This window comes from Marmota flaviventris, chromosome 14 (assembly GCF_047511675.1).
Source record: "Marmota flaviventris isolate mMarFla1 chromosome 14, mMarFla1.hap1, whole genome shotgun sequence".
NCBI classification, from domain to species: Eukaryota; Metazoa; Chordata; class Mammalia; order Rodentia; family Sciuridae; genus Marmota; species Marmota flaviventris.
Genome location: NC_092511.1, coordinates 90088667 through 90111054, shown reverse-complemented (window position 1 = coordinate 90111054; position 22388 = coordinate 90088667). Strand labels below are relative to the sequence as shown.

Here is a 22388-nt window from a genome sequence, read left to right as displayed (position 1 = left end):
TGCCTTCAAATTAGAGCCATTCACTGGCGACTAGGCCCCTGGGTGCAGTCCAGGGACTCAGGTCTAGTGCTGGGCTGAATTTTACTCCCCCATGTTCACATGCTCAGCAGCACTGTCCCCGTCTATAAGACACACAGGCAGGCTAAGTTCCAGCTCCAGGTGAAGAAGAGTGACAGGGAGTCACCAAGCCCCCGTAGCCTGGTCCCACATAGGTCATGCGCTTGCAGGCTGGCCTGCCGCTCACCTTGCAGTTTACACAGTTATCATCATACAGAAAGGAAGGCCACCCTCACTATTGGAGTATTTGCCTTTCTCCTCGTGTCCCTGGGACATTGCTCAACCACCTCTGCCACTTCCTCCCCCAGGAAGCTGCTTTGTTGTGTTCCTCCAGCATCCTCAGCCAGCATGAAGGGTCTGGTCCCTTCTGTTCCAGATGACCCTGGCTCTGACCATTGGGCAGGATTAGGGTAAGGAGAAGACTGCAAGAGAAAAGGGATTCCTTTTCTCAGTAGCCCAAGGCTTTGCCCCACTCACACACTGCCCACCCAGCACCCACCCCTCCAGCCCCTCCCAGGAGGCCTCCCTGCTATTCCAGGGCTCCCAGCTGTGACTCGCACACATCTCTTATTCCAAATACTGCATCTCAGCTCACTCCCACCTGGGGACACAGGGACTCTTTTGTTTCCCAGAATCAGAGGAAACATCTCTGCTTGGGCAGGCAAGTGGTTAGGGAGGGGGACAGGATCTTGACACTCCAATTCACAGTCTTGGGAGCATTTTCTATAGAAAACATGCTATACACCAGCTCCGACAGAGCTGTGCATCTTGACTATTATGGATTAAATAGGCTCATTATTGGGTACACGGGTCTGTATCTCTTTATTGGCTGGTGCATTCAGCTGGTTCCCTGACCTCTTTCAGCCTCAGTTTTCTCATCTACAGAAAATGACCTCATCCCAGGACTGTCGTGAGGGCTCAGATAATGTCAATTTCTATCCCCAGACAGCTGCTGCCTCTTGAATTTCACTGCACCAGTAGCTACATATGGCATCCTGCCATGAGAGAATGTCCGATTCCATGTGCCAAACGCCTGGCAGGAATGCCTTCTATCTTGGTGGCCATCTGGCACCAATGTGATCATGGCCCAGAGTCTGTAAAGAGAACTTGGGCTGTCTTTTGGTGCAATATTGTTCTGAGAAAAAAAAGAGATTCAAAGTTCCAACTTGTTAGTACAGATAATAATATTATTTTAATAGAATAGTTCGTGTGTTTCATGTACATCCTTAGAACTTAGATACCTGTGATGGGCTGAATTGTATACCCCCTCCCCGAGATTCACGTGTTGAAATCCTAATCCCCAGTACTTTGGAATGTGGCTGTAGAGACAGGGACTTTAAAAGGGGTAATTGAGTCAAGATCATTAAGGTAGGCTCTAATCCATTGAGACTGGTCTATAAGAAAAGATGAGGACTCAGTCACATGCATAGGGACGACCCTTTGAGGATGCACTCTACCATCCAAAGAGCGAAGAAACCAATCCTTCCAGCACCTTGATCTTGGATGTTTAGCTTCCAGAACAGTGAGCTGCCCAGAGTGTGGCACTTTGTTATGGCGGCCCAAGCAGACTAAGACAGCAGGACTATTGCTGTCCCCTTTTTAGAGTTAAGGAAACAAAGGCAGAGGTTTAATAAGTAATCTGATCAAGAGCACACAACTGCTACGTGTTGGCCTCAGGATTCTTTCCAGGGCTGCGCTGGCAGTCATTCCAGTTACCTTAAAAGGGGCTCAAAGACTGTAAGGTCACATTGGAGCCAGACAGGTTTTTGCTTCACATGTTTGATATGTAGAGTGTTCTAGTCTTCATGAGCTCTAGGAGGGCAGGAAGTATGACTGTCTTCATTCAGAGTCACACATGGCCAAATTAAATTATTTTGGTTTGAAACAAAGCAGTGAAGTAGCATAATCAACAAGTCAATTTTGAAGTATCTTCAAAGACGTACTGCACTGGCCAGTGTCTGTATTGTTTTTTTCTCCTTGTCCGGGCTCCTCTATCTTTCTGTCCTGATGTGTACTCTGAAACTTGTTCTCTCAAGACTTTCTCCAGTCATTTTTATGAGTCACACATTTGACAAAGTTTATTAAAATAATATTCCTATTTATTTTTTTCTTTGCAGTGCTTGGGGGATTGAACCCAGGGGTGCTTTACCACTGAGCTACACCCTCCTCCCTTTTTATTTTATTCTGAGATAGGGTCTTGCTAAGTTGCTGTGGCTAGACTCAAACTTGTGACTCTTCTGCCTCAGCCCCTCCAAGTAGCTGGGATTACAGGGATGGCCCACTGTTTCTGGCTCTAAATGTTATTTCTTGACATTTTTGATATCTATAAAAGTTATATGCTGCTCTGCTTGGTCATGCTCTTTCAGCCTGCTCTTTGGTGAGGGTCTTTATTTCCTGTTTGATGAGCTTCTGGCAGTGCTGTCTTCTGGGCAGAAATTTAAGTATTCCATATCTGAAATTCTTGGGACCAAAAGTGTTTTGGATTTAGGATTTATTTTGGATTTTGGAATATTTGTATCTACATAATGAGATATCTTGCAGATAGGACTAAACACACAATTTATTTGTACTTTATGTACAACTTATACCATGACCTGGAGAACATTTTATACGATATTTTTTAGTGTGTGCATTTTTACTGACCCATCACATGAGGTCAGGTGAGGAATTTTCTGCTTGTGGCATGTTATTGATGCTAAGCTTCAGAATTTGGAGCACTTTGGGTTTCAGATTGTTGCATTAGAGTTGCTCACCCTTTACTGTCTGTGAAGCAGCAAACACCCATTAGTTCAAATGAATTGGTGTATTTACTTTAAATCCCATGTGAGTGACCATGTCTTCCCACATGCCTCCGGGCTCTGAGCTGGGCTTGTGTCCAGGGCTGCAGGATCTCAGGCCTGGGCTGCCTGCTATTGGGGCAGCAGCCCCAGTCTGCACAGCTGAGGATGCTCACTAGACAACTTTTAACTTTTTTGACCTCCTGCCCCAGCAATGTGGTGGAAGGAAAATTAGTCCTTAAGAACAGCCTGTCTTTACTTCAAGCTAAGGAATAAAAGGAGAGGGAGATAAGCTACCCATTAAAATCTTTTGGTAACATTTTGGAGGGAAAAAGGTAACCTTAAATGCCTGTAGTTTCCATACCATCAAAACCTATACCTTGACTAAGGGTTGAACAGGACTGGTGAGCCTGCAGCCATATCTCAGGAAAAGCTGAGACACAAGGCCAGCCCTCCCTGGGTTTATGGTTTGTCCCCAGCTCCAGGGACCACTATGCTTTCTTCCCCTAGAATGTTCTGGAATTCTGTGCATTTTGATTAGTTTAAAACATTTTTTCCTTCGGGCTTTTCACACTTTTTTCCTCACAGAAAGGAATATGTTTCTCATTGCAAGTTGACACTGATTCACACATGTGGCTAAGGAAACCAACCTTGTCCTATTTTTGATGCACTTGGAGATTTTCTGTTTTATTCCCTTAAACCCAGTATATACCTGCAAGCTGGTTGCAACCCATTCAGTCAATTCAGTGACCCACCTGTGGGCTTTGAACCACAGTATGAAAAATTCTGCTTCCAATTTAACACATCAGCTAATTTTTTCTAATTCAACTCAACACTGGGAAACTAGGCCACTGTTTTGAGAGAAGACAAAGTACAGAAGGGGAATAAAAGAAGTCTCTGGGTGTCTGCTCAGAAGGGCCAGCATGCCACCAGGCAGCCTGGGAGGACAGATTGGCCCAGGAGTGGAGAGGAGGGGATGCAGGCTAGAGACTGCAAGTTCTGCGGACTGAGACTTGACCCAGGTAGAGTTGGAATGGGTCTTTAAATTTAGATCATTCAGTCCACTTCCTGCCTGGCAAGAATGCAGAAGATATTTCATCGAAATGCGCCTACATTTATACCTTATTTTTCCCTCTGACAAGTCCAGGGTTTCTATAAAACTGAATAGTCCTTTCAGAGTTAAACGAAGCTTTCCAGGGTGTTTATTGTTATCTTTTGTTAGAGGTACTCCCGCATTTTTTAATGCGTAAAGGGTAGGTCAGTTCTAGTTAAGTCTCATCTTCACCATGCAGCTGTCAGCATTTTATTTTTCAGATGGTCTTTGTCATTTGCAACAGTCCATATGCTTCCTCCTGATGTACCGACACAGGTACTCTACCGGAGGCTGTAGAGTAGGAGTTGGTGCCCACTGAGCCCTTGCTGTGTCTCCACAGGCCTCGGCAAGACCCGCAGGAAGCCGAGCGCCAGGGATGCATCGCCGACGCCCAGCACGGACGCCGAATACCCCTCCAATGGCAGTGGCGCTGACCGCATCTACGACCTCAACATCCCTGCCTTTGTCAAGTTCGCCTACGTGGCCGAGAGGGAGGACGAGCTGTCCCTGGTAAAGGGCTCCCGCGTCACCGTCATGGAGAAATGCAGTGACGGCTGGTGGCGGGGCAGCTTCAACGGGCAGATCGGCTGGTTCCCCTCCAACTATGTGCTGGAGGAGGCAGACGAGGCTGCCGCCGAGTCCCCGAGCTTCCTGAGCCTTCGGAAGGGCGCCTCCCTGAGCAACGGCCAGGGTGCCCGGGTGCTGCACGTGGTGCAGACGCTGTACCCCTTCAGCTCCGTCACCGAGGAGGAGCTCAACTTTGATAAAGGAGAGACCATGGAGGTGATCGAGAAGCCCGAGAACGACCCAGAGTGGTGGAAATGCAAAAACGCCCGGGGTCAGGTCGGCCTGGTCCCCAAAAACTACGTGGTGGTCCTCAATGACGGGCCAGCCCTGCACCCTTCGCACGCCCCGCAGATCAGCTACACTGGGCCCTCGTCCAGCGGGCGCTTCGCAGGCCGGGAATGGTACTACGGCAACGTGACGCGGCACCAGGCTGAGTGCGCCCTCAACGAGCGGGGCGTGGAGGGCGACTTCCTCATTAGAGACAGCGAGTCCTCGGTAAGTGCCCTCCGCTGCAGGCTCTGCCCGGCCTGGGCAGCTCCAGGAGAAAACAGTAAAGGTACCGTAGTCACCCTTATCCCCGGTTTCAGTTACCCACTGTCCACGGAGGTCAGAAAATGCTTCCCAAAAAATTCTGGAAATAAACTATTCATAAGTCTTAAGTTAACTTATTATAGCGCACTGTTATAATTGATCAGTATTACTGTTGGTTAGTAATCTCTTACCATGCTTAACATACAAGTTAAACTTTATCTCAGCTCTGTTATATACAAGTTAAACTTTATCTCATATAGGAAAAAACAGGCATAGCAGGCCTCAGTACCACCCGAGATTTCAAGAATCCATAGGTTTTGGAAAATGCCCCCACCAGAGGAGGACTGCTCTATGTAGGTTGCACAGTAAAACTCCTGTGAGCCATTCCCTTTTCAAAGCATGTGAATGTCCCTGAAATAGAAAAGGGTGTTTAAGGCCTCATATTAAGCAGAATGGATATGATTTGGTATAAGGTTCGCTACTCACAGTTTTTGTAAACCTGTGTTCGCTGTACTATCTGTCCCGGGTAACCACTTGCTCTCTTGGAGATGGGAGGGTCAGTAAAGTGGGTTTTACTTCATGAAAGTTGTTTTTCCCCTTTACTGGGTTCCCCTTTTTCTATTTTAGAGACTCAGACATGCTTTTCTCTACCAGTTTTCCATTCTGCTCATGAAAAAGGGCCTGGTGATTGACTTAGTTTGGAGCTGTCTGGGTCCAAAGCACTCAGAGTGTTCTCTGCATGACAGGCACCTGGTTTCTGGAGAAGCCTTTAGTTGGTCGATTAGTTTTTCTTTGTAAAGCATATAATCCCAAGGTCATCTCTGCTGCAGGCAGTGGCACCGAGCTCATCTCTGAAAAGCTTTTAAGGCACTTACAAGCTGAATCAAAAAGAAAACTGCAGTGCTTGAGTGAGATGAGTTTTGTGGGTGTGAAGGGAACCTAATGGATGAAGCCACCTGCCTAGTGGCAGCAGATCCACTTCCAACAGGCAGCAGATTGGGGGTTTTTGTTTGGGGTGGGCCTGCCTGGAAGGACCAGACCATTTTCACCATACAAGGGAGACTACTTGTGTGCACTTATGGAAAGACTTAACTGCTTTTGTAGACATCTTTCTAAATATACCTTCTATATAATAAGACTCACCAAACAAGAGTTTTGAGCATAGTGTCCAGTGTATTCGAGTTTTACTGGTTCTAGCAGACTTTGGTTTCCTCTTTTAAATGTAAGCCATAAGGCGTGTGTGTGTGTGTGTGTGTATACGTGTGTACACTCAGCTATGATTATCCTCTGAATAGGTTAATACCATAGTGTGTGCACATCCACAACTCCTGGGACTGATCTGAGAACAGTTCACAGTCCTTCAGAGAGAGGAGCAACTGTGATCTGTCCTTTGAAGCAGAAGGGGCATCCTGGTGGTGGAAATCAGACCCGTTTATGGTGTCAGCATCTCTGCAGGGTCAGCTGTGGCCTTAGAAGTGCTTGGACAGGCAGGCTGAAAGTCGAACTACTTCTGAAATCTGAACTCTGAGATTTGCTTATCAAGCTGCCATGGTTTATCATTTCTGGCAAGACATCACATGAAATTGTCCTCACGCGACGCAAGCTCTGTGCCTGGCTCCCTTAAGATCATGTTCAAGGCCTTCAGGAAATTAAGGACAGCAGTGTTTCTAACTGTGGAGCAAAAACTTAGAGAAGAAAATTCTCAAAAATCTATTCCAATGTAAAGGGCTGCATCCAGAGCGCTTCTCAGAGTCAGAACATAAATCCCTGAGCTGAGTCTGAAGAGGCTTCTTGGAAGGGAGGGGAGCAAAAGAAAGCTCACAGTGCAGAAGCACTGGTCCCCTTCCTTGTTCTTTGTGCCAAGGGAAGTCTTGAGAAAGAGGGTGGGTGAGAAAAGTGTCCTCCAGGGTTGCTGGGCCTCAGAGAGACTGTTGCTGTTCTGTGGAATGCATACAGGTAGTCATCACCATCCGACTGCAGGACAAATTCCTTTTTGATAAGGAGGGACATGTATTATCCAGGTTCCTTCTCAGAACTTGAATATACCCCACTGCCTTGTCCATCTCACATTTTTTAGAGAACAAGCAAACTTTATCTAAATAATGGAAGTACAGATTGTTCACATTTTGTTCGAACTCTTTTTATGGACACCTTTCCAGATTTTTTACCTCTGCCTTAGGAAACTGAGGTAGCACACACTGATTGTGAACGGGCCGAGGCTCCGCTGGGACTTGTATCAGCTCTGCCTATGGGGCAGCTCTTTCCTGGCCTGCAGCTCCCTGTGTTCTGCAGGTCAGCCTGTCCTCATGATTCCTGCTGTAACACGTCCTGCTTTCGGCTGTTAGCATGCATGCCTCGTGCCAAGGGGATGCTGCAGGGGCTCTAAGGCGTGTTGCTTCCTTACTGCTGACAGAATAGGCCAGTTTTGCTGCATTTCTTGTTTATAACTAGGACTGTTCTCGGCTGTCATCTGCAACTGCGGAAGATCTTTCCTGTTGGACAAGTGGACAAATCCCCTCTTGTTCATTTTCTGTCTTCTACTACCTCCTTTTGCTTCCCCTCCTCCTCCCTCCTCCCTCCTCCTCTCTCTCTCTCTCTCTCTCTCTCTCTCTCTCTCTCTCTCTCTCTCTCTTTTATTTTATTTTCCTGTCATTTCAGCTCTTCTCAGGGGTAGCCTATGTTTTGCAGCCTGGTTCATCATGTGACATAATTGCCTGTCAAAGTATGTGGGGACAACAGGGTGTCTAAGGGGCTCAGACTTCCTGTAGAACTCATAGGCACATATCTACATATCATTTCCTGTTTCTTCCTTGTAATCTTTGGCCAGGGACTTCCTTTCAAGGGTGTTTCTTGACCCCTGAAAAGCATAATTTGGTGGAGCCCATCTTCAGGATGTGTATCATTTGCAAATGTTTCCTGAGAGATTGCAAATATACAGGAGCTAGACTCTTGATTGAAGACATTTAACATTTTAAAGTGGCTACGATTTTTCTCCTCTGAAGAACAAAAATATAGCCATCTCTGAGCACTAAGAAGTCTGTGCTTTTTGAGGAGAGAGGTGCATACTTCAGAAAAAAACTAGGGAAGAAGTTTGCCACATCTGTGCTGTCTATCCAGTGTCCGGAAGGTGCAAGGTTCATTGGATTCATCAAGGAATGAAGGACCAAGCACACCTGCTGGACTCCTTCCCAACCTGAACCTCCACACCTACCAGCTAGTGTTCGTTTCGGCCTCTTTTCCTCTGATTCTCCTCTCCCATCTCCAGCCACCATTTCTCCTTAGCAGCTAAAGGGGATGAAATATTGTTTCTTCCTCAGATTTAATTTAATTATCTGACCTCTACCTGTGAACTAAACCTCTTGAATTTAGAAAATTCAGATATCCCCCCTGCCCCGTACACTCACCTTACATACATGTCCACATGGATTCTTTGGATACCATTAGGAAGCTGTACTCACAATAAACTTGATTTCTGGCCAGCTGTGTGAGCTGTATTTAGTTTTCTCAGTTACTACATCTCTCATCCTTGCAAAGGTGGTTGAGAAAGTGACAGGTCACATGTAAGATGAGGTCTGAAAAGGTACAGAGCTGACCAAGGTCATGTGCTGAATAGCTTCAGCTGAAGGTTTAGGAGGTCCTGTCCCTGTGTAAGACTTGACATCCTGAGGAAGGTGGGTTTTCCCTTGTGTGTGTCATGCCTACAGTAAGTATTTAGATACCTTTTTTTTTGGGGGGGGGGGGGTCACACAACAAGTTTGTTTCAGAAAAGAAAAACTGTCTTGCTTAGGAAAATGTAACATGTATTGTCCATACAAAAAATAGATGGGCCTTTTGTTCCTCTTATTATTTAAACCTCTTAATATTACTTGACCAGGAAATAAAAGAATTAGAAGAGTTTCTTGCTCTAGTTTTAAGATTTCTTATGGAAATCATTGCTGAACACAGTTTCATAATCCATCTATAAACAGTGATTCACACACTGTAGTATGTGTCTGAATCCCTCCGAGGCTTGTTAAAACAGATTTCCAGGGCCCACCTACAGCATTCCTGATTCAGAAGGTCTGGGCCCGAGAATTTGCATTTTGGATGCATTTCCTTGGTGACACTGCTGCTGGTCTGAGGGCCACACTTACATTCTCAATGGCTTATACTTTTTTTATAGCAGTTTTAAGGTCTGGGGACCACATTTTGAAAACCTCTGGTTGCTATTTTACATTCTTAATGGTTTTATACATGTTTATAATAGTTAACTAAAAGACAATTTCTGCACAATACTACATTTCTAAGAATTGTTTAAAAAATGTTTAAAGGTGAAAATTATAACTTTCTTAAGGTTTAATTTTAGGTAGGACTATTAGCTCTTGTTGAGTGGAACTCATCTCCCGAAATGTTTTTTCTTATAACTTTTCTTTTTACTCTTTTGAGTTTGAAAACAAACTATCATCTATATTTTCTTTTGGAGAATTGGAAAGAGCTCAATTGCCTGAGCAAAGTGTAAGCTGCTCCCGGGCCAGCTCAGCAGATGAGATGCAATTGGGTGAAGCCCTTCAGTGACCTACTAATCAGTCCCCCTGGCCTGGGAATTGGCACTGGGACCTCTAGGTATTTCCTCACACCTGAGTTAATGTTAAGAAGAGCAGATTACTGTGAGCAGTGCCTGTCGTATCTTGCATCTCTCTTGTTTGAAAGATACCAAGTTTGGGGGGGGGGGGCAGAGGGGTACAGGAGATTGAACTCAGGGGCATCAACCACTGAGCCACATCCGCAGCCCAATTTTGTGTTTAATTATTAGAGATAGCTAGGGCTCACTGAGTTGCTTAGCACCTTGCCGTTGCTGAGGCTGGTTTTGGACTCATGATCCATCTGTCTCAACCTCCCAAACCACTGGGCTTACAGGAGTGTGCCACCACACCTGGCTAGCAAGTTATTATTTTTTAAAATTTTTTTTATTTGTTCTTCTTAGTTGTACGTGACAGCGGAATGCATTTCAATTCATTGTACACAAATGGAGCACAACATTTTAATTCTCTGGTTGTACACGGTGTAAAGACGCACCATTCGTGCAATCATACATGTACCTGGGGTAATGATGTACATCTCAGTCCACCATCTTTCCTATCCTCATAACTCCTCCCTACCCTCCCCTTTGCCCAATCCAAAGTTCCTCCATGCTTCCCTTGCCCCCCACGCCCATCATAGATCAGCATCCACTAATCAGAGAAAACATTCAGCCTTTAGTTTTTTGGGATTGGCTTACTTCACTTAGCATAATACTCCAACTCCATCCATTTACCTGCAAATGCCATAATTTTACTCTCTTTTAATGCTGAGTAATATTCCATTGTGTCTATATACTAGTTTCTTTGTCCGTTCATCTATGGAAGGGCATCTAGGTTGGTTCCACAGTTTAGCTATTGTGTATTCAGCTGCTGTAAACATTGGTGTGGCTGTGTCACTATAGTGTGCTGATTTTAAGTCCTTTGGGTATAGACCGAGGAGTGGGATAGCTGGGTCAAATGTTGGTTCCATTCAAAGTTTTCTGAGGAATCTCCACACTGCTTTTCCAAAGTGGTGTGGCTAGCAAGTTATTTTTAATCATCAGGCTTTTTGCCCATACCAGAGAGAAGTTTTAAGCCTGAATTTTTCTACTTTTCTAACTTTTAACCCATTTAATCTTAAAAGTGGAATGCTCTGTAAGATCATTTAGTGTGGACTCTTTCAGGAGTTCACTGCTCATCGCCTGTTTCCTTCACTGGATGCTCAGGTGAGCCAGACCCTTAGAGACAGACCCCTGCCCCTCAGTCCCACTAGCTCTTCAGTACTCACTACTGAAACACCACCTATTAAAGAAGCCATGAGTCTCACTTAATGGTGAGTTCTTCGGATGTAATCAGCGGCAAACCTGATGAGTATGTTATTTGTGGTTTCTTCTGGGCCAGTGGTCTTTCTCCGGAGGCCTGGATATGCTAGTCCTGGGTGGAGTTGCCTGTCATCTTCACACACTGGGACTAAAATCACACGTAAGGAGCAGGCAGAGAGGAACTGGCCTTTCAGTAATGCAGAATACACCTGAGAATTTGAAGACTTTGACCTTAAAACCATCCTTTCCTATGAAAATTTTTGGATTGAGTTTTATTTGTGCTCTATTATATGTAAAAGAAATAAACCCAGGTTAAACATCCCTAACCCAGAAATCCAAAGTCTGATAATTTTTGAGCAGTGACAGGGTGACAAGTGAAAAAGTTCCTTGCCCTACCTCACATAACCACTTGAAGTCTCAATGCCAGTGCCAAAAAATACATACATAAATATGTGTGTGTGTGTGTGTGTGTTAAAATTATCTCCAGGCTTTGTGTCTAGGGTGTATATGCAACAGAAATGAATTTGGTGTTCCATCTCCAAGATTCTTCTTTTTTCTTCTTTTTTTTTTTTTGAGACAGAGGGGATAGAGAGAATTTTTTTAGTATTTATTTTTCAGTTTTCGGTGGACACAACATCTTTATTTTTATATGTGGTGCTGAGGATCGAACCCAGCGGCCCCGCGCATGCCAGGCGAGCGCGTTACCGCTTGAGCCACCTCCCCAGCCCAAGATTCTTCTTATGTGTGTGCAGATATCTGTACATGTGGAATTCCTGGTCTTCAGTATTCCAGTGAGGGTATTCAGCCTGTAGTACTCACTCTGCTTTTACTTGTATTGAGGGTGGGTGCAGTAAATATAGTAAACAGAACAGACAGCAGTGTGTTCCTGAAACTCAGACCTCAGGTGAGTAGGGGTAAACTGGCTCACCGAATGGTTGCAGTTAGCTCTGGGGCGTTGCCCATCATCCCCGTCACCACACATGGCTGGTGGCAGAGCGTGGCCCCTGGTTGCTCCAGCGGTCCACCTAGGCTCGTCATTTTCATTCACAGGTGTTCCTGCCACACTGGGCTTCTGTCTCCAGGATCTCCTGTGTTCAGACCTTCGCTGCCTCTAGAACACAGCCCCTTCCTCCTGCTCCACCCCTTACAGTGTAAACCTTCTGAGGATTTTGGTGGTTTGGTCTGAGTTCTTAGCGATGGCTACCGAAAACTCTGTATGTTTGTCTTATAGATTCAAATCGTTCTTTGGTTTACAGAGGAGGTTAAAGGCTTAGCTCCCTAGCAATTTGATGATCAGTCTGCTTAGATTAGCAGTGAGATGAAATCATAGAAATGGTTAGAGTTTCTTTGAACTGCCTTTTTTTTTTTTTTTTTTAACACACATGCAGAGAAGTACAGAATGGGAGATGAGCAAAGGGCCTGGCAGGTGTACCTGGTGGGTCTTTAGGGTTTTCCTGCTGAGGGTGTGTTTGGAGTGAGTGATTGGGTTCATTAGGTGGTTCTGGGAAGCATCATCCACTGTAGTCTCCATGTTGGTCTCCAGTGAAGGAACATGAGGCCTTGGTCCTGGTGGCCCTTGGGGAGCGTTTCTAGCACAGCTAGCATCTGGGGGACGGGTGCACATGGCTTCTTCTTAGCATCTGTGCCCTGTGCTTTACCAGTGTCCTTTGAAAACAGTTGCTTTGCCATTCATAGAAGAAATTTCACAAGAAATGTTTACATTTTGATCTCAAGACGTGTGGTAGGAAAGTGCTTGTCTCACAGAGAGGGCCTCTAAAGTATCTTGTTAACATCAGTGACTCCAAACAGGCACAGTAAGTACCCCAGCCTGAGCCAATCAGTGTCACTGCAACATTTTTGAAAGGCAAAGGAGAGAGGTTCAGAGAAGAACATGCAGCCCATCAGCCAGCTGAGGTTTTGATGCTAAGAAAGCTTAGGGAGCATTGCCCGGGGTCAGTTTTCCTACTGTCCCCTGATCCCCAGGGAAAACAGAAACTAGTCACCAGTGCCACCGGTGATCTCAAGACCAGAGCTTGACTTATCACGGCTGTGCCCTCCCTAGGAAGCATGGCTGGGAGTCTGTGCTTCCTGTTTTCTTCAGCATCTCCTTTGGCCACAGACTGCCCACCAGCCACTGCTGCTGGTGGCTTCTGTAGCAGGAAGCACACAGAGTCCCCGCCCATCATGGGACTTTGGTTTCCTGATGTTTCCATCACAATTTTGCAAATCTTTTAAGATCAGCACAACCTTTATCAATAATTCTTTCATGATAACAGAACATACTTAAATTTTTTTTTCACAGTCTCTCCCAGGTACTGTGGCACACGCCTGTAATCCCAGCTGCTCAGGAGGCTATGCAGGAGGATTACGAGTTCAAAGTCAGCCTCAGCAACCTAGTGAGGCCCTAAGCAACTCAGTGAGACCCTGTCTCTAAATAAAATACAAAATAGGGCTGGGATGTGGCTCAGTGGTAAAGTGCTCCTGGGTTCAAATTCCTAGTACCAAAAAAAAAAAAAAAAAAATCTTTGAGTTTAGGGGCATTAAGTTCATTACAATGATTGTTGTACAACCATCATAACCATCCATCTCCAGGACTCTCATTTTCCCAAACTGAAACTCTATCCCCATTAAACACTCATCCGCCAATTCCTCCCTCTCCCCGAGAAGAGGGCCGTTCTACTCTCGGTCTTGAGCTTGGCTACTCCAGGAACTTCATGCATTTTTCTTCCTGTGTCTGGCTTATTTCACTTTGAATAATCTCAAGAGTTGGGGCATGTGTCAGAATGCTCCTCCTTTTTAAGGCTGAATAAAAGTCCTAGTGTGTGCCCCACCTGTGGACATGTTAGCTTCTGCCTTCCGGCTACGTGAACAATGCTGCTATGAACGTGGGTGTATTTAAATATGTCTTCAAGCCCCTGCTTTCAATTTCTGTTACACATATACCCCAAAGTGGAATGGTTGGAGCAAATGGGACTTCTGTTTTTCAGAGTCTTGAGGAACTGCCACACAGTTTCCCACCGAGACCACACCATGGTACATTCCTGCCTGTCTGCGTCCTTGCCCACCTGTGTTTTACTGTCTTATGTTTTTGTAGTAACAGCAATTCTAGGGCGTGAGGTGGTTTTAATTTGCCTCAGCAGGGAACCTGAGTTAACTCATGTTTCTCACCTTTCGTTGCATATTTTTGTTTGGTATCCATCGAGTAGGTGATGTTATCTGGGAAGTGTCATGGCCCTGTGGCTGCGCATTTCCTCAGCTGGCCTCCTTGGCACAGCAAGAGCAGCACAGGGTGGTGAGGCCCAGTGTCACATCCCCGCCCCCTTGGAGTGTATAACAGAAAGCCCTTCGTTGTAAAGGGGGTTCAGAGTGTAAGAACCAACAGTGGAATCCTTCAAATGCTCTGCTCACCTGCCTTTCCCACTGCATTCTATTTCACCATTTTAAAAAATCCCAATTAAAAGACAGATACTGGATGTATGCCAGAATCAAGCAGAGGCACTTCCTCAAACAGATGGGGGAACATTCTCTTCAGCCTTCATGGAGGTAATTGGAGGTAATCCCCTCCCAGCAGTATCAGCATCACCAAGGAACCTGCTAGAAGCCCAGATTGCCCTGGGGTGGGGCCCTCTGAGCAATTCTGATGCTCAGTTTTGAGAGTTTGAGTCTTGATTCAAGCCCTTTTGAGAACTGTTGGATCATACAGTAAAATTCTAGCTTGAATTATCATTTAGTTCCACCAGGTATGACATCATGAGAAGAAAAAGAATGAAAAGGACAATATTCTAAGGGTCTGTCCACTGAGATATTTGCATTGAACTTCAGGAAATGCGTTACTGGGGGCAGGTCAGGGGGATGAACACCTGTACCCCCTAATTTGAAAGTGGACAAAGCTTCATTTATTTGAAGATAAGATAAATGGGACTCTAAGGGTTATTTTTCTATTGATGATTGATTTTTCTTTATTTATTAAGATGAATATTTCATCACATCACTTGTGAATTGATTAAGACCTCTGGAGTATTTCAGAGACACGTTTATAGGAGACTAAAAAATGCCAGTGAGGCAGGTCATGTTTGGGGATAAGGAAGAGAGAATCTGATACAGAAACGGAGAGTAGTATCAGTTGACAGCCAGTGGCATTGGTGTAGACAATGAGTCCCTTCTGAGTTAAAGGAGGCTACATTATACGGCTAGGGAGGTGACCTGACAGAACAGTAAACCTGGAAGCTGGTTTTTCTGAGCCAGGAACAGAAGGAGAGTTCTCAGTGCAACACAGTTCGCCTTTCACTTACTGGTTCCTCATTCTGAGAAGGGGGTCAGCGAACCACTTCTCTGAACAAACAAGTGCCTTCCTCAAGGAAAAAGAGAAAAATGTGCATTTATTGAACTGGAAGAAAGAAGGATGCCGCTTTTGATAAGAAACCAACAGGCTTCCCTCTCTTTGGAGGCAACACCCCTGGGAGCAAGACCCCTCCCTCCCCTCTTATTTCCTCCAGGCCAACATGCGTAGAAGAAAACCACATTAACACTCAAGTTCCCAGGTCTGAAGGATGAAAAAAAGGGTATTAAAAACTGTTCTTGGTCTGGGGATGTGGCTCAAGCGGTAGCGCGCTTGCCTGGCATGCGTGTGGCCAGGTTCGATCCTCAGCATCACATACAAACAAAGATGTGTCCGCCGAAAACTAAAAAAATAAACATTAAAAAAAAATTCTCTCTCTCTCTCTCTCTCTTAAAAAAAAAAAAAACAACTGTTCTTGGCATTCGTTTTTTTCCCTCAATTAAATTTTGAGTGAGGGAGAAAAGTACCTAACCAGTTTATCTACTTTATAAAAACACTAAGGTGGTTTTGAGCAAGTATTTGGGGCCTGGATGTGAAGCTGTAGGAACTAGTTGATCCTATAGACAGCATCACTGAGCATATTCTCTGATCTGGTCTAAAAACAATCACTTGTGAGCAGAAGTTGCAGAGAGATAAGGTGTAAGAATTACTTAAAGGAATGAATAGTGAAAGGTCAAAATTGAAATTCCTGAGTCATTGTATTTATTGAACACCAGATAATCTGAGCCCAATGCAAAGATGTAGGGTTAAATCAGATTCTTGCACGTGGAACGATTATCTTTGAATAGGGGACCTAAAATCTGAACAAAAACACAACTATAAAGAACCTGGGAGAATTTGGTTTTCTACCAAACTATTAGTCATCTGCAGATTTCACTTGGAAAATGACTTCCTAAAAAGAAGAGAGGAATGAATATGTTGTACCAGTTGTTAACTCTCCAGAACATCTGATTTGGAGTATGAGAACAGAAAACTCATTCCTATGACAATTCCAAGTCATGGGAGAAGATAACAAGAAGTGGTCTAACTATGGAAAATGTGAAGAATTAATGCAGTAATCGGCAAAGAGAAATGGTACCTGGTAAGTGTTGAGAGAAGGGAAGGGTGGGAACGACTCAAGGAAGTGCAGGGGAAAGTACAGAGGGGCAGTTAAACAGGAAGAGAAGGTAGATGTTTCAAAATAGAAAAGAAGGTGCTAGACTAAGTCTAGTTACATCTTAGTCCAGCCATAGAACAGTTTAACAAGTGCGGTATCTGAATGGCTTAAAAAGAGGTCCACAAAGTCTTCAGTACCCCTCTCTTTGAAGTTTGAAGTCTGATCCTCTCCCTCGAACAGAGACGGTACTTGGCATCTCACTTCTAGTGAAAAGAATGTGGCAGAAGATTCCAAGACTGGGACATAAAAGGCATCATGGTGTCCTCTTGGATCACTGGATCTGGAGTAAGCCAGCTGCTATATTATACAGATACTCAACTAGCCCCACCAGAATGCCCATGGATGGCTCCTATGAGCATCCCCAGTCAAGCCTGCTGACTGCAGCCTCAGCCTGCATCTTGATCACACATTTCAGAAACATGCTTCAACCTAGAGTACTCCATCCTACTATCAATACCCTACAGCTCATTGAGCAGTTGCATGTGACATGGTCCTTTTTCCTCTAATTTCCCCATGTCTGATTCAGAAAACCCGGCGTGGAAGGATGGGGAGAACAGGACTGACAGCATTGCCTTCAAGGGAACTGTTCCCTGCCTCGCACTCTCCATGGCCAGAGTTGTTGGAGGTCTCGAGACACTCCCTCTCCAGCAGATCGAGGGACTGGCTCCATCTGAAGTGAAGAGATGTCAGTGCTCTGCTCCCGTGTGTCCCAGCTGTCCCATCAGGGGAAATTCCCCACAAGGAATGTCTGAACAGAATCAGAAAGGCATGACAGACTGGGGTGACATAGAACACCGTCTGTCATTGGACTTCTTTGCCCATTTATAATTCACAACTTTTTCTGGTGGCTTTGGACATTTGTCTGTGTTTCCATTACTGCTGGTGGTTGGCATAAATTTTATTTCAGTTCTCAAACTACATCAGATTCACAGCAACACAGATGGCCAGGCCCCACCCAATAAATTTCTGCTTTAGCAGGTCTGGGGCAGGGCCTGGGAATCTGCCTTTCTAGCAAGTTCCTGGGTGGTGCTGATGCTATGCTGTTGGTCTTGGGAACATGCCTAGAGAAGCCTTCAGATTTCCCTTAAGGGTGTCTTACAGGTTAAAAAATTTGAAACCATCTGACTGCTAACATGAAGCCACAAGTGAAAAATTCCACACCATGAAACTATTTTATATTATATAAAATTATTTTCCTATGTATATGAGATATACATGGAACATAAATGAATTTAGTGCTTAGACTTGTGTCTTATCCCCAAGAGTTCTTATTATGTGTTATGGTTTAGATATGAGATATTTCCCAAAAACTCATGTGTGAGACAATGCAAGAATTTTCATAGGTGGAATGATTAGATTATGAGGTGTAGCCTAATTAGTAGATTAACCCACTGATGTGGATTAACTGGGTGGTAACTAAGCAGGTAGGGTATAGCTGGTAAGTAGGTCCTTAACAGCATGCCTTTAGGGGTTTTATATTTTGTCCCTAGTGAGCAGAGGACTTGTACCTTCATCTTCTGCCTCACTATGGGCCCAGAGCTATAGGAGTCAGCCATCTACGGACTGAGACCTCTGAACCATGAACCCCAATTAACTTTTCCTCTATATTGGTCTTGTTTTTTGGCCGTAGCGATGGAAAATCTGACTCATATATTATGCATGTGCATAGATTCCACATTTTTTTCTAAAATTAGAAACATTTCTTGTCCCGAGCATTTTGAATAAGAAATACTCACCCTGTAATGTGTGGGCTAGTATGGATTATTCATTGTCAGATTTCCTAAGGATTGTTTGCTCAAATGGAATAAAGGACACTCCTAAGCTTTCAGCACTCCTGTTTGACGTAAGTTGGTGCTGTGTCTTTAACTTTAAGGTTTCTGCTCAGGAGCCCATGAAATTAAAAATCGCCTTTTCTGCTACATCAATTTTTACTGCTGTAACGCACATGTGGACGCAAGAGCACGTGTGCACACATACCATGAGGTTAAGTTGAGGAGCTCAGATTAAACAAATCTCCCCACTCAGAAAGTCATCTGTTGATCATTTAGCTTAATTAGCATCAGGTGTATCGCATATTTACCGTGACTCACTCCTACCTCCACTAAAAACCAGGCTGCTTTATGTGTGGGTTGATTAAAGTATCTATCAAAGTAGCTCAAGGCCTGGCTCCTGGTAAACCTCAAAGTGAGACGCCTGCATCTTAAAGGCTCAGCTTCTGACAAAACGCACACATACTTACAGAACATGAACATCAAGGGACCTGGAAGTGCAGTACAACTTGGGGAAACCTGGAGCCTTAGGAGAGGGTGGAGCATTTCATGTATGCTGTTGTACACAGTGCTGTGGCTGGCCATGTGTTTCTCCTGTTTCACTGGGGTGGGTGACAGAGTCACAGTGAGGATGATGATGCTCATGCCCAGGCTTTGGGAGTAGGTGATATATCTTTGGGGCAGTGTCTGTTTTAGTTTGTTTTATTTTCAGAATTATACATGGCAACTAACTTGGATGGTAGCACTGAGAATACTGAAGCTAACTTGTATCCATCTTGTTGTTCACCATGAAAATAGTCATGATTTGAGAATTGTACTGTCACGTGATTAGTTAGACTGTTGATTTGGGCTGTTGAGAATACAGTAGGTTTCTTTTTATCCTCAGTTTTGCTTTCTTTGGGTTCAATTACCCTGTCGATGGTGGTCCCAAAATATTAAGTGGAAAATTCCAGAAATAAATTCCTAAGTTTTAGATTGCCCATTCTAAGTATCATGATGACATTTCACACTATCCTTCTTCATCTTGTGCGAGACTTGTCACCTCTTTGTCCACTGTATCCATGCTGTATACACTATCCACCAGTTAGTTTCTTAGTAACTGTCTCAGTTATTAGATGGACTATCAAGGTATCACATTGCTTGTGTTCAAGAAACTCTTGTTTTAATTAAGAACGGCCCCAAAAGCAAGAGTAGTGATGCTGGCAGTTCAGATATGCCAAGAAGAAGCAGTGAAGTGCCTTTTTGAAGTGAAAAGGCAGAAGAAAGTACAATAAGGTATTCTGAGTAAAGGGAGTCTCCATTCACTTAACTTTTTTTTTTAATAATACATTGTTATAATGATTCTGTTTCACTGTTAGTTATTGTTGATAATCTCTTACTGTGCCTAATTTCTAAATTAAATGTTATCATAGGCATGGCTGTAAAGGAAAAAAAGAAAAGACCATATATAGGGTTTGGTACTAACTGCAATTTCAGGCCTCCATTGGGGATCTTGGAACACCTGCCTGCACATAACGGGGGCTTGATATATTATAGTTGAGCATGGGCTGGTTGGCATGCTCACACACACTTCATACTCTTACGCACACACAAAGCTATCTCCCTAGCTCAGGATTCCCTCTCACTTCCAGTGGGGATTCACTCCCCACCGGAGTGCCACTGGACAGAGCTTACATCCCAGACACACCTGCATGTGTGCACACACAGGTCCAATGCTGTGTGTGCATGGAGCATAGCCAGGGTTCAATACATAATTGTTACTTGTTAAATTGATCAATGTTTTTTGGTTTACAAAGAGTATTTCTTAGTGTCCTTCCTGTATGCTTTTCAGTAAATGAAATAAAAGGCCAATTTTAATAAAAATAATGACATTTCTAAAACATACTGTAATGCACTAATGTAATATAATACAGAATTTGAACATTTCTCAATAAAATCTGTGTTCAAACCCTGGTGCAGCCCCCTCTGGGATGAAGTATGATTCAAATGTCACCAGAATTTTTCACTGTCCTTCAAGTATTTATTGTTAAAAGCTTAGAGTTAGAAATTTTCGATGGCTTAATTTCTAATAGAAGTAAAATTTCTAGCTGTGCTTTGCAGGCAAACTACTTTGAGTAATTCCTAGTTTGCCACAAACTGTCTGGGAAATGCACACTTCATGTTCCTCCAGCACCCGGGGAGCACGGTTGGTCTTACTTCTATAGCCAACAAGCATTTAGCACTGCAGCTGTGCTAGGCCAAATTCCATCTGTCTGTGATTCGGAGGGTGCGATCTTGGTCGCCTCTGGGTCACCTGGTCATCAGGCAGGGTGTTCCATAGTGACCTGAGACCCAGCTTGGTGAGCTGGATGGGGATCTGGATTTAGTAGGCGGGTCCAGCGGGCCCCAGCATAGTTAAGGGTCATAGTTAACGGTCCCCGTTTTCCTCTGTGCCCGGTGGTAACTCTCCTCCTGCTTCCTCCCCAGCCCAGTGACTTCTCCGTGTCTCTCAAAGCGTCAGGGAAGAACAAGCATTTCAAGGTGCAGCTCGTGGACAATGTCTACTGCATCGGGCAGCGGCGATTCCACAGCATGGACGAGCTGGTGGAACACTACAAGAAGGCGCCCATCTTCACCAGCGAGCACGGGGAGAAGCTCTACCTCGTCAGGGCCCTGCAGTGACGACGGCGGCGGCGGCCTCCCCGGCCCCAGCTCCAGGGCTGCGCTGCCCCCTCGCCTCCCTCCGGAGCCCTGCGGTCGCAGCTCCGCGTGCCAGGCACTCATCCCGATCGGCCTCCTGAGCCTCTTCCCCTGCGCCACCCAAGGCCCTCACGGCCACGCCCAGCCCACAGCCTCCTGGCCCACTGTAGAGGCCGGGAGGCAGAAGGGTCGTATCTGCCCACCTCACTCCTTTTCAGCTGGAAACAGCCGTGGTCTGTTCAAATCGGTCACACTCAGAACTCCCCACTCAACGACCTCGGGTGCAGTCGGGGGGCACCAGGCTGCGCTCAGTGTGAGAGTGAACCACAGCACACTCAGGATGAAATGGCCTGAGCTCTAGCTCCCTGGGGACCAGGTGGCAGGGGCCCGGGGCCCACCCAGCGGCCCTTCTTCAGGGTCCTGGCTCCAGGCTGTGCAGGGAGCAGTTGCATTTGAGGATAGCAATACTGGAACGTCGGGTTGGTGGCAGTGAGGAAACTGCCCAGTGCCTTCGAGGCTGTGCTTGCAATAAAGAGAATTTCTGTGAGAGTCAGTCTACAGAAGAGGGAACCGGTGATGCAGAAAGAGACATGTTTTGGTAATTGACCCCCAGATGTGCCATCCACATAGTGCTTTTTCCTCTCGCCCTTTGGCTTGTTTGAATTTCACAATTATGTATTTAATTCTCAAAGTAATATGTATCTGTAGCCGTTTGTTGACACTAATAACAGATGATTAAGGAAAACAGCTGATCTTCGGGGAAGGGGAGATACGAATACTTTATACACACTCACTATATATATATATAATACATGTATATTATATATATATAATTTGCTTTACAGGGAAATTTTTCAGGGTTTACAAAAGAATATGTGATTGGTAGTAAAAGACACAGAATGTTTATGAAAAAATTGCATTTTCTTTTTTCTTTACATTTGAACTTCTTTATAGTTGAAATATACAGTCTTGAGATGGCACATTCCTACAATTGAAGAAGGGGTCTTGAGATCCCCTAAACTTGCATACCCAGTTTTTTGGATATTGTAATAAAAAAGAAGTATTATGACAAGACTGTGTGTGTATTTATCTTGGGGGAAAAATTGACTCAATTATGGGTGAATAATGACGGCAGTGTTTTATTAAACCTTCATCACCAAAAGGACATCCTTTAGTGCATTTAACTCTTACACATTTTCTTTTTTCTACTGCTGCATTTTTGTATATTGAAATACTAAGCTCTAATTAGTTGAACTCCCATGAGAACCCAGAATGTCAAACTTGATCTTTACTCTCTGGAAATTATTGGCTAAGAAATGTATTTCACTGGACTGTTGTCAGCCAGAGTTCTCACACTCGGTGGCCCTGCCAGCTGACAATTCACTTGGCTCAATCTGTTTATTGTTCGGTAAGCTACAATGTGCCAGGCACAGGGAATGTGCTCACGTAACGTGGGGTGTGTGCAGGCATGGCCCGCGCACAGAGTGCTCTCCCTCTGTGCCAGGCAGAGTGTCACTGTTGGCCTTAGCACAGTCCTGTGCGGTGCCTCATACTGTCACC

General features: G+C 44.8%; 1 protein-coding gene across 3 annotated transcripts in view; it reads left to right on the top strand.

The window, feature by feature from the left end:
• Nck2 (NCK adaptor protein 2) overlaps positions 1 to 21900 on the top strand; it is a 144959-nt gene extending 123059 nt beyond the window's left edge. For all 3 annotated transcript variants that reach the window (XM_027951790.2, XM_027951787.2, XM_071601904.1), the window contains 2 exons: positions 4268 to 4989; positions 20616 to 21900. In XM_027951790.2, the coding sequence (XP_027807591.1) occupies positions 4268 to 4989; positions 20616 to 20810 (917 nt within the window). In that variant the 3' untranslated portion in view covers positions 20811 to 21900. The remainder of the gene's footprint in view (positions 1 to 4267; positions 4990 to 20615) is intronic.
• Positions 21901 to 22388: the final 488 nt, after the last annotated feature.